This window comes from Apaloderma vittatum, unplaced genomic scaffold (assembly GCF_000703405.1).
Source record: "Apaloderma vittatum isolate BGI_N311 unplaced genomic scaffold, ASM70340v1 scaffold44519, whole genome shotgun sequence".
Taxonomy (NCBI): Eukaryota; Metazoa; Chordata; class Aves; order Trogoniformes; family Trogonidae; genus Apaloderma; species Apaloderma vittatum.
Window position 1 is genome coordinate 10,104 of NW_009734326.1, and position 12,719 is coordinate 22,822.

The 12,719-nt window shown below is 38.3% G+C and overlaps 1 protein-coding gene across 1 annotated transcript in view; it reads right to left on the reverse strand.

Moving 5' to 3' along the window:
* The window catches only part of LOC104279040 (mitogen-activated protein kinase 11-like), a gene marked incomplete at its 5' end in the record, with an annotated part of 13,741 nt that extends 1,728 nt beyond the window's left edge, over window positions 1-12,013 (reverse strand). The window contains 7 exons of the mRNA XM_009876203.1: window positions 2,032-2,205; window positions 3,902-3,980; window positions 7,472-7,551; window positions 9,124-9,195; window positions 9,319-9,433; window positions 11,802-11,849; window positions 11,984-12,013. Coding sequence (XP_009874505.1) covers window positions 2,032-2,205; window positions 3,902-3,980; window positions 7,472-7,551; window positions 9,124-9,195; window positions 9,319-9,433; window positions 11,802-11,849; window positions 11,984-12,013 — 598 coding nt within the window. The remainder of the gene's footprint in view (window positions 1-2,031; window positions 2,206-3,901; window positions 3,981-7,471; window positions 7,552-9,123; window positions 9,196-9,318; window positions 9,434-11,801; window positions 11,850-11,983) is intronic.
* Window positions 12,014-12,719: the final 706 nt, after the last annotated feature.

The window sequence follows — 12,719 nt, forward strand, 5'->3', positions numbered from 1 at the left end:
ATGTTTAGAAAGCTCCTTACCCAGTCTTGTGCCACCTACTCAGCAGAGAGCACAAATGTTACACTGAGATACATGCAACTGGAGCAACAGCTAAGGGAGAGAATGCATAGCATTCAACTTTGAATAGCATACTCTTGGCCTCTTGAAATTCAGAAACATTTTCTAACGGATTAAACATGCACTAGCCTCAGCAGTGTGCAACTGAGGCCAGGGAAACTCTTAAGTGCATCACGTGTAAGACAAAGCATCTGAAATCTCATTTTACATTGGTGCTTAGTCCCTCTTGGGATCAAGTGCCACTGACTTTTAATTTGAATGTAAGAAGAAATATATCATTGCCATCTCGAGAAACTGGGTCAATATTTCATCAGCAATGCACATTATGCAAATGGTCATCTTTCATGTCCTCTTACTTACAAGTGACACATACTCTAGTTGAAAAAAATAAATAAATGTTTATTCCCCAAGATAAAAATATGGCCAGGAGTAAGAGCTGCATGTCCTGTGTCAGTTCTAAGATTTTTTGTCTCCAGCCTTTTTTCTGCCCCTGTATAAAGAAAGAATTTGACATGCAGTTCCAGCAACGACAGTGATGTAAAAATATATGATACTGTTATTCGTAGAGAGTTTACCTCCATGTCCTAATTTCAGTTCAGAAGGTGTTAAGCTAAGATTGTTCGTGAAATAATTTCAACAGAGTTTCATCACAAAAAGAAATCAGCTTCATGACTTGGAAATTGTTACGCTTCCCTATTAAAGACTCAGTCAACTGAAAAAGTAGCAGAAAACAAATCATCCTCTCATAAGTACAGCAGAAAATTGAACGTGCCTTTCGATAAACAAGATGTATGGGCAGTGCTGTACGCCGCTAGGTTTTGCAGAGGAGAGCATGTGTAAGAAGTGGTACCAGCCAATTCCCCTTGTTCCTACAGACCCAGTAGGCCTCTAGAAAACCCTTTTCAAGGCTCTTGGAGGTTGCTTTATCATAGAGAGACCCATCACCCCACTCCTATCTTTCTTTAAGATGTATTTGCTGTAGTCAGTCTGCTTATCTTCCTTGCAACGCCCAGCATGAAACACGACACAAGTGGAAGGGTATGAGTAAGACATGAGAGGTCAGTGTTTTTCATCATAAACTTACCTACTATGACAATATATTTTAATCAAACCTTTCTGGAGTAGAAGTTATAGAATATACAAATACAAACAGAGGAACATTTATTTTATAGAACACATTTTTCATCTTAAACCAAGGAAAGGGCTTTATTGATAAACAGGAATAATTATTTTTCTAGGGCATTACTTTGAGTTTAAAATGTCTAGTAAGGAATTTTTAGCATGTTATGTCCTCATGAGACAATGATGAAATTGGACTGTACTTTTCAGTATACTTGCAATCTAAATGTTTAGCCATGTTACTTCCGTGGTACGGTTGCGCAATATGATCATGACGCAAGTGTGGAATTAACTAATAAAAAAAGCTGTTGCATTTTTTCTCAAGAATCGGCTTTGTGGTGTCATGCCCAAGTAAAATCATCAACCCTCATCTCAAACAAGACCCGTACTTAGTTTATCTACTAAACCAAACTGCTTGGCTATCTAATGAATGATTAACAAAATACACATCTATGTGGAAAATATTAGTTTATGGTTCTGAAGAAAGCCAGAACAGAATCCCAGATACTGTCACTTGCCCTAGGAAAGTTACTTCATCTGAGGATATGACCTAGAAAAACTAAAAGCAAGACAGAATGTGTGGTTACTTGGTAACTAGCATCAGCTTTTAGTTAAGATTAGGCTTGCTACAAGCAATCTAGCGAGGAGATGACAGAATGGGGGGAAGGGAGAAAAATCTAGAGAGGAAACAGAACCCTTTCCACATCTCCACTCCCACAAGCACACACATGGGCTTATCTTGTTTTCCTGAGGCTTAAGATTTCAGATTTCTCTGGTTAGAAGCAGAGGAAAACTGTTATTTAAGTAAGGTTTTGTCCTGCTACAGGTATTAACTGCTGCGTGCAATTCTATTACCTTTCCATTCATCTATGTTTCGCTCCTTATTCTCTATTGACTCATCGTACAGCTCGGCCTCAGGTTCATCATCTGGATCATGATACTGTACAAAGTATGGATGTGCAAGGGCTTCCGAGGCAGTAATTCTTTTATCACTGTCTAATATTAGCATCTTCTCAAGAAGATCTACAGCTAAGGGAAAAAAGAAACAGGGTTCAAAGCCAGAAAAGACATCTAGAAGTAAAAGAGCAGTCAACTGTTTGTACACAATCTATTCTCAGTTACCTTAAACAGAGTTAACATTATTGGCAAGCCCACAAAATTTGGCAATATGACAAACAGGTTTTAAAGATGTTATCCTGTAAGCACAATTTTCAGAGCTGAATGTAGCTTCTGTTTTGCTTGTGGTATGCACAAAGGTTCATTATAGTCTATTTGAGATCAGATTTGCCTCTTCAGACATCCAAGGCCCCTCATTCTGAAGAGATCTCTGTGTGCTTTAAAGTTAAATATCCTGTGTTGTCCCGATCAGTGCAAACTTAAGTAACTTAAAATTGTGAATGCGAGATTACTCTTTTAATTAGCTCCACCAGTGAAATCATCAGACGAAAACCACGAAGTGCAAAGGACCCAGCCAACAGAAAGTATGTCTAAGTCAACAGTTGCAGAATATCAGAAATGAGGGAGACCTGTAAGGCTGAAATTGGTTTTATGTGAAAAGTTTATCATAGCTATTTAAAGTACTACAGAAAAATGACTTTTAGTGCCTTCCTATAAGCATTGCCATTGATTTGCCTTTATGATATTAACATGTAGCATGCTCTGATGTACCTCATGCAAATCAATCCCATTTTTTATAAGAAGGCATTCATAGCTACTTGTATTTGTAAAAGTAAAATTGGTTTTTAATACACAGAAATACTTAAAAACATTTGAATTCACAATACTTCCCCATATGCAATGTTTTAATATGCACTCAATGGAACTCACTAGACACTGTAGTAAGATGACTCCAGCGACTCAAACGTCTCCTTTGCCATGTCACGTGAAATCACTTGGTTCAATACAAAAACCATTGTGCGGGTTCACAGAATCACAGAATGTTCAGGGCTGCAGGGGACCTTGAAAGACCATCTAGTCCAACCCCCCTGCCAGAGCAGGATCACCTACAGTAGGTCACACAGGAACATGTCCAGGCAGGTTTTGAATGTCTCCAGAGAAGGAGACTCCACAACCTCCCTGGACAGCCTGTGCCAGTGCTTTGTCACCTCAGAGTGAAAAAATTTTTTCTAATGTTTTTGTGGAACCTCCTATGTTCCAGCTTGTATCTGTTGCCCCCTGTCCAATCATTCCATCCTCCTGACACTCATCCTTTACATATTTATAAACATTCATGAGGTCACTCCTCAGCCTTCTCTTCTCCAAGCTAAAGAGACCCAGACTTCTGGTTAAGACCAAAGGTCTGCCTAGTCCAGTATCCTGTGTCCAACAATGGCTAATATGTTCCTAGGAAATAATACTCCAAAGGGTCATTCAAAGAGCTGTGCTTTCCGATATATTCTTCTGCTTGCCAGCAATTTATGGCTTATGGCCTTGCTGAGCCAGAAGTGATGTCTTTAATCTAGACCCTGTGACATTTTTACTTATTCCTGCTATATATAGCTAGCTTTTGCTTTTCATTCACAGACTGTTTTCCTTTAAGAGGTTCCCATCATCTCCACCAGAAACAAAAAACCATGAGCTTTGTGGGATAACAGTCTCTGGATGAAACATTAAGCCATGATGTTCTTGCTGGTCTGATCACTGTTACATGGGATCATGCAGAAAAACAAGACTTGAGTTCACATGTTAGAGAAAGATTTCAACTGTATTGGTCTGACTTTCTTACCTAATGGATTTGCACCACGAAATACTGCTTTCAGATCCTGTTGAGGCATATGTGGAAGAGATTCAATGTACTTTCTTGCCTAGGAATAAATCAATACACATATTACACACACAGAGGTTAACTTTTGCCCAACGGTAACAATATCACTCTAAAAAAGAGGTACTATTTGACATGTTTCTTATACATGGGAGACCTTCTTCACATAAAACCATAATGTACGACTTTGTCCTAAACAGTCATTCCTGAATATTGCACACTAAGTAAGAGAGTTTTAAACAGGTATTCCTTCCTCTAAAGGTTATGCCTTAGGACTTATGTTTTCACCTACACCAACTGGTTCATTGCAGTATATCCTCAGGTAACGTTTAACCAGAAACTGCAACCTAAATCATCTTTCAGTTATCCCTCAGCAAAGTGGTGTAATGCAACTGCATCCTTCCTTCCTTCCTTCCTCCCTACTCTTGAGCAGCAGTTTCACTAATGGAAGAAAAAAATCCCGATATTCCTAGGGTGCAGATCTTCAGTTATTTAACAGAATTTATAGCTTGCCTTCTCACTGTGGCTCTGAAAGGCTTATCCAAACTCAGCCAGGAAAAGCCTGGCTGCATATCAAAGACACAGATGTCATCATGGTGCCTCACATTACATGAGCTACAAAATTCTGGGCTCAGGTAGATAGGTAAATGTTTGTCAGCAAGAGAAGAGGTTGAATGCTGGTCTTAAAGGCTGGGAGCAGACAGAAAGGGAATTCTGAAATGGAACAGTTTAAAGAAGAGGCAAATGGCTGTCCACAAATCTGTAAAAAAACCCAGCTGATCTTTGAACAAATCTTAAATCTTTTAAAATACATTTGTGTTATAGGGACACGTCACTGCACACTCAGCAATCCTGTTAGAAGGAAACCATCTGCAGGAGGCCAACTAAGCATCCTTAGCCTACTGAAGACAGCAGAGGAAATAAAGTTCTGCACACACTGAGCAGCTCCAAGGCTTCACATGAGCTATGGCATTGAGAACTGTGGAACTGTCTTCAGGATCGTGTTCCGTACACAGTCCTCTCTGTCATCATCTTAGTTCCTGCAGCTACAATGAACTGATATAGAGATATTTTAAATCATTACATAGCATTTTCTTTTCAAATTGTGTTCTAATTTAACACAGCAGGACTACTTATTTTTTCTGCTTTTCCTAAGATGTATGCATATTCTAACATAACTCTGGACTACCATTAGTTACACATTTGAGAATCTTACTAAAAGAAGCAAACCTTCATGCGTTATGTCCCCAATCTGTTCAAACTATATTTTTCCTCTTTATTATGGGGGCTGACAGCAAGGCGTTATGAGAGGATGATTTTTTTCTTAGCAGCCATAGCAGTCAAACAGAGAACAATGTTTAAAGATGAGTCAAACGTAGGCTTCACTCCACCTATTTTATGCCCCAAAGTTCATAGAGGCAGCAAACACCTGCTAGGTGGTCAGGGTGCGCAGCTCCTATCAGAGTTAAGTCTTCAAGGACATTAGTTTATACATATGCATGAACAGCAGAGCAAAGAAGAGCTGTCACACAGTCCTGCATGGAAGCAACCAGCTAGGGTAGAAACAAGAGGTGAATTTATCTTACAACAAACATCTGTGGATTTATGGATTATTTGTTTCTATACGGACATCAATTAACATTACTAATCCAAACATGACTGAACAAGATATGGTCAGAATTATCTCCAACCTTGCCCAGAAGTCTTCTGAAAACAACACAGACCTATCAAAGTATATTCATCAACCTGTCCCCTCTGCCTACATATTCACCACAGAAACACAACCAACAGAATACAGACATTTAAATTATTCTCAAAATAATGAAATGCACTTGCCATTTAAATCCACACTAACATGAAAGACTGACAATACAGCTCAGTAACTTGTAGTGAAACATCCCATGAGGCTGATCTTTTAGTTTTCAATTCTTGAATCCTCTACTTATAACTGAAAATAGGCTTGGCCTTTCAGAAAACCTCTGACCTTGCTGTTACAGGAACAGAAGAAAATTGTCCAAGACTGCAAGCTGCTTTAAGAAATATCTAAACAATAAGGCCAAACTACTAGGTAAAGAAGAACTAGAACAAAGGAACAGAATAGGCTGTCTCTTGCAAGAGACAAGTACCTCCAAGTAAGGTACGTATCTGCTTTGACCTCGCTCCTCTAACCAGGCAGCAGCAGCCTAGAGGTGACCTAGCAGCACCCATTCATTAATTTGGTTTTTGTGCTCTCCCTATGCTCTAAAGGTATAATTAGCCCTGGTAAAACAGCTTCAGGACTCCTGTAGCTCACTGAGGTATGCCCTGAAACACAGGAAATTAAAGACAAAAGTGGACATTATCTCCAGGAAATATTTGAGGTCCTTAATCTCATAATCAAAAACCTCACAAACGGACACATTTGTATACACTACTCTGATCATCTTACTGCAAAAGATGCAGGATCTTAATAATACGTAAAAGCTCCACAAGGACCCAAGAGGTTACACAAGGACCTACACCTAGGACAGTGCAGTCTGAGATTTGCTGGTTGACTGAGTCCCTGGCACACGGATAGATCCTTCTCCATTCCCAGGTGCTGGCTAGCCACAAACTCTGGGGGTCTGCGCGGGCTTGCACTGATGAGGTTTTGTTATGCTTGGATTTTCCAGAAAAACAGTGTTGCTCTGGCTCTCCTACAGCTCCTGCTTACTTAACGCATCAGTGTATTCATTAGTAAGTTCAAAGAAAATCCATCAACACAAACACAAGCTGAAAAATAGCCATTAGTATTAGTCTGAGGTCTGTACAGAAAAGGTTTAAGAAAACAACTTCAGCTCAGGAGGTATCTCTATGCTGCTGTTTACTTGAATTTTTACACTATCCCGTCACCTGCCTTTAACAATCAACATCACATTCCATTACTCAGCTGGATATCCATAGTTAGTGCTTGAAGTGAATCCTTTATGTGTAGCTTTAGCAGAGAAACAAAGTGGAAACTGTTCCTTTACTCGATTGCTATTCTGAAGAAGTCATATGGAGAGTTAAAAATCACACCATTAATTGCAGATGTTATCATGAAATTGGACCACACACAAGCATTCAGAGAGACGAATACAAATTTCAAAACAGGGATCCAAGTAAGAGCTCTAGAGCAGAACACCCATATCTGTTTAGATACAACAGAGAGAATAAAAATTACAGAAACATCAGATTTAATACCAACAATATAAGGCTCTGCACATCAGGTTTTTTACTGTAAGTATCGCAGCAAAACAAAAGATCATCAGGACCAATTGCAAAACTCCTTTCAAAAACTGAGTACATGGGAACAAGTATCAAAATGAATTTAGCCGACAGTCAAGGCATTTGGGTACCTCTAAGAAGAATATTTTTTGAATGGAGGCATTCTAGCAACAAAAACGAAGAGATCATTTTAAAGTGTTTGCTCATTTCCAAATCGTAGCATCTGTGTAACACAGCCAGTGACATACGATGCCAATTAGAGAAAAGAACAATGGAAAGTCAGGTAACCAAATGAAGCTGTGAACTCACATGTTCTGATGATATCTTCTTCAGAAGTTCAGAACTGGGTGTGCCCACAACTTCCATTATTCTCTTTAGTTGATCGATATCTGCATTATTTCAGGGAAATAAAGCGCACATGGTCCTTCTGGGTTTAAAGAACTACAGAGCTTTCACACAGATAGTTAAGATATTTAAAACTATTCAGCAAGACAATTTCATCGTAGTTCATGGAAGGATACCAATTCATACCTGCTTAAGCTTAGCCCTGGAATATCAAATTCCTTATTGTACCACATGCATCTGTCAAGTGTACCTGTATATGAGAAAAGTGCACGCAAAATACTGCTTTCCTGTCCTAGTTCCCAATTTAGCATGGTCTTAAGCTTCAGTTTAATAGAACATGTATGCTTCAGTGATGTGAGGGATTTCTGAAGAACAGACTAAGATGGTACAGCACACAGGGCTACATTACTAATCTGAGGGCTGGTAGGTGGAACGTTCTCATTTGGCAGCTTTAAAATTCTTTTATATATATATCCTGAGATTAAAGACTTTCCTTTTGCATTGTCATGCATGTCCTGTAAATTATATTACATTTTTTCCTAGAGGGTCAAGGTTATTTTATAGCTTTATTTAAATGGATGGAATAACATAATTGTACACAATATCTTATAACAGCAAAAAAATACCTTTTTTCTTGAAAACTAGATGTATTGTTTTTTCTAATACCACATATCATGTAATCAAACAGTCTGAGGCACAGTCACCATCCAGATGATGAACATCTGGACAATGCCTGTGCTTACAATTGAGCTTAATGATGCTGAGCACAACAGAAAGGTCAGTGGGGAGACTTGGTGTCTCGGCTCTCTTAACAGTTTCTCAGGCAATTCTAATGTCATGTTGTTTTGCGCCTGGCATCAGCTTAGTTTAGGCAGAAGCGTTTGCTTTTTAGGGGTTTCAGAGTAGCAAGAAATGTCAATATTCACTACTGAAGAATGTGTCTTTGTTTCTCATACTAAAAGCTTTCCTCCCCTGATGCAGTTGTTTCCTCATTTCTCATTATGTGTTTGAATTCAGTTTTCTTTTATTATTTTATTGCTTTCCTCAGCAACAGCTCTTTTCTTCTCCTGCCAGCACAGGAAACGCCAACAGAAATCCCTGACACTCCCGCAGGAACCATAGCAGAATGCTGAAGAAAAAGAGAGGGTTTTGTTGCTCCTGTAGCATTTCTGGAACTGCTAGCTTTTTCTACAACAGGATACAATACGTCTATTAATTCACTAATTATTTAGAAATTAATTTCTTAATTTTAGGAACTGCCAGCCTAAAAGCAGTTCTATTTAAAAGAAAAAATTTTTAGCTGATCAGAAAGTACTGCCTTTATTCAGCTTCAGTTTTAATGTATGTTATTTCAGCAAGATACACATATGGAAAAAATCTGCTCCGTTGTAACTAGGTTATTATTTAAATACAGATACAGAACAAAGAATAAATGTAAATTATTGTTGTTTAGGAACATCTGTTACTGAGTTTTTTCCTACTGGTGGGTCTCATATTCAGCTGTCATATACACTAAACTGAAAGACCAGAAAAAATTTACTGGTTTAGGAGTTTGTTACCTCAAAACCATTTCCATAGTAACACTCAAGTCATTTTATGTTTTACATTAAGGATACAATCATTTCCTGGAAATAGGGCCTTCCCTTTCAGTAGTTCTGCCATGATGCATCCGACTGACCAGATGTCAACTGCCAAAAAATGGAGAGAGAAATGTGTAGGATGAATCAAAGAGATCCTTAAACAGAGATGTCTCTCGGTTCAAAACTTTCACTAAATCCAGCTGTAGCAGAATTCAAGTCGCCACAGTTTACCTGTTTGATTGTAGTGCATCCAGTTTAACATAATTTCTGGAGCTCTGTACCACCTTGTTGCAACATATCCGGTCATTTCATCATCAGTTTGTCGAGCTAAACCAAAATCTAAAATCTACAGAATAAAAATAAAATAACATAAATAATAATTTCCTTTTTTTTAAAAAAAACTTTTCGCTTTTGTCATAGGTACTGATTTTCCTCATCACTCACTTCTGAGTTTATCCCTAGTCCCTCACCATCGATGAAGTAACAGCAACGCTCTGCAGAGCAGCTCACCTGCCCTCCCTGCTGTATCCCTGCAGCCCACAGCTCTGCATAACGATGCTTCCACTGCTACAAACCTGGCCCTTTGTCCTCTAAGGCAAACTTCATGTTTTGCCTCAAGTTCAATTTCCCACTGGCATTCACTTGGTAAAAATAAGCACCGTTGCTAAAAAAAAATACTAAAAATGAAGCATTATCAACGAGGAATGTTTGTGTAAAATGCTGATGACAAGTGCCACTGGCCATTTAAACATTTAAAGAGCACAGGAGCTGATCATAAATCTGCAGAATTTCTGTGGTTTCCCTCTTGTGTTTATCTGAGCATTTACCCAAATCACGCATCATTCAGATGCCACTAGGAGAGAAACATACATTATGCGTAACAAGGTAGATTTAACTCGTACATCATCTGCTTTCAGATGAACTTCCCTGCCAGAACAAAAAGGAGCTCTGTTTAGATACACATATTACTCACAGGCCTGATAGCAAAATGTTCCATTCCGTATGTTCTCCCTCGTAAACTTAACATTGACAGGAAATTAATTCAAGTCAATTTTTCCTGCTCATTCCTTTGCTTTCTATTATTTTGATTAGTCTGTCCCCCACTATTTACGGAACTAAAAAGTATCCCTAACTCTAAGGGAGACTGTGGTGAAAGAACACGTTAAGCCTCAGCACTGCTCGTTAAGTCAGGCATCTGAGCTAATTAGCATCTCTTCAAATAGAAATATGAACTAAGATCAGTGGCAACCTGCCGTGATGAGATCCAGGATTATTTATTAAGCTGATGGCTAATCTCTTCCATTGGGAATAAGAAAATTTTAAGAGTATCACTCAAAATTCCTCAGTTATAATCCAATCTGAAATTATAAAAAGCCTAAAAAAATATTAAGATATAAATAATACATTAACGTCTTTACTTCGACTATACTTTGGAAGCATGATTTATTTCCTAAATAAGCAAAAATAAAAGCAGGAGGCAAGTAAGTCACGAATAATGGCACAAAACTCAAACACTAATGTCCTTATTTTTATAAGGGTTTTGGCAATATTTTTCTTTAATAGCTGATTCTTTCTAACAATTGTGTACATGCACTTTTTCCTTCTTTTTCTTCTATTTCCTTTTGTTTCTACCCAGAAAGATCCACTAGTTTGTTCTATCAGAAAATAATTTGGTATCAGAGGAAGTAAAGCTACCAAAATAAACAAACCAAAGCGCAGTGTAACAAATGCTAGGCAGGGAGGTGCACAGGTACTATAATAATAGAAAATAGATTAAAAGTCTCCTTTACTTATGGTATAAAAATAGAGCACATATTTTGGATCAGACCCAGATGACCCATAAAATTTCACAGATGCTGAACACACATGCATGCAGACATTAAAGGGATAATCATGAAACTTGCTGAGCATCTGCAAGTGTCAATAAATCAAGCAGGAACTGCAGTTTCTCACCACAGATCCAGATTAGTGCGAGAACCTAACTGCACTGCTCTTATTCACTGCCGTGATTTTTTGCTGATCTTGTAGTATTCGGAATCTTAACATCCCTTGCAGCTGGAATAAAGTGATTACATCAGAGTGTCAGTCACAGGGAGAAAGATGTTGCTGGCTGTCATTCTAAGGCTTAAAGGCTTAGAAAACTAGAAGACATCTTTTCCTTCTCCAGACTCTCACACTTACTATGTGATACTGTACCACATAGATAAGCAAAGATACATATTTATAGAGACACGTACACTAAAATAGCAAGGTTCTTTTTGTTTGTTTTTACTGCCCGTAACTGGTACTGTAACTGGTAATACTGGTATCTTCTCATACCATTAATTATCTTAGCTTGTATATTCTGTAGGTATAAAACCAGAAGGTGTTACAAGGCTTCATCTAAACACGGCAGATGCAGAGACATATCAGAGGTCAGACTTTCAAGACATACGCAGTTAAGTACTCACTCATAGGCCAAATTATTAGCCTACGTACCATCTGTGAGGAACCACGGATGAACATTTTTGCAAAGATACTTGTGTTCATAGTACATTAACATTTGGGACAAAACACATGTTCATGGAAATGGGTTTTCTAGGCCAGGGGAGCAACAGAAGCAAACAGCTGAGATTAGCTACCATTTTTATTTCTGATTCCATTAATGTTTTCTCAGAAAACTGTCACCTTGAGGGCTTTTACAACATTCTTCTTTACAATAGCATGGTACCTACCCTCAATTCACAGTCTTCATTTACGGCTAGGTTACTGGGCTTCAGGTCCTGTAGCAGAACAGAGAGAATTAGTCAAATATGATTTTAACCTTTTAAAGTGTAACTGTGTCTTAGTAACATGTTTGATGCACAGAGGGACACACTCCATTCATTATCATTATTATTGCAATGAGTGAACTCACCCGGTGGATGATTCCAGCTGAGTGAATATACTGTGAAACAAAAAAAAAGGAAAAAAAAGGTAAGATTTGAAGTTAGAGGTGAAGGAATGTTTAAGTCACTTATCTTTTTGCTTCTGAGACTGATTGCTTTATATATAGAAAAGATGTATATCGCATTACCTTTTCAGTTCAAATGGAGGTGTGACAGACTTCAAAACCTCCTTGTTTTATTTTATCCAGAGCTGGATATTTCAAGAAAGGTAAACACGAAGACTAGATTCTACCCTTAAAGACAGGACTTGCAGTGATTCTTTTCCAGTCTGATCTGGATGTTCATGCTCGTCAGTGGTTCAGTGAAGTCAGTGGCCTAAGGAGCACTACGGTTGTTGACTCCTAGATGATGTAACTCACCTTCCCATACTATGAATGCTGAAGTGGGTGACAGATACTTGCACCCTGGGACAGGTTACTGACTAAAATACTCACCTAAGCCACAGTACTACTTCAGGTCCACTTTCAAAGCAGGGACCCAAAGCAGTATTTTAATGACTGCTATTTTACATAAAGCATTACATCTCAAAAATTTAGAAAAGCTTAATCTGTAATTGCCTATTGTTCACTTGTTAGAATTAACAGCCAGTTTATCTACAATCTTACTGATCAGGATCAACAAGACCTTGAAAATCTTCTCTTCTATCCTCTACAGGGGAATTCACTTTCTTTTTTTTAGGAGCACAGACTACAAGCAAAACCTGTG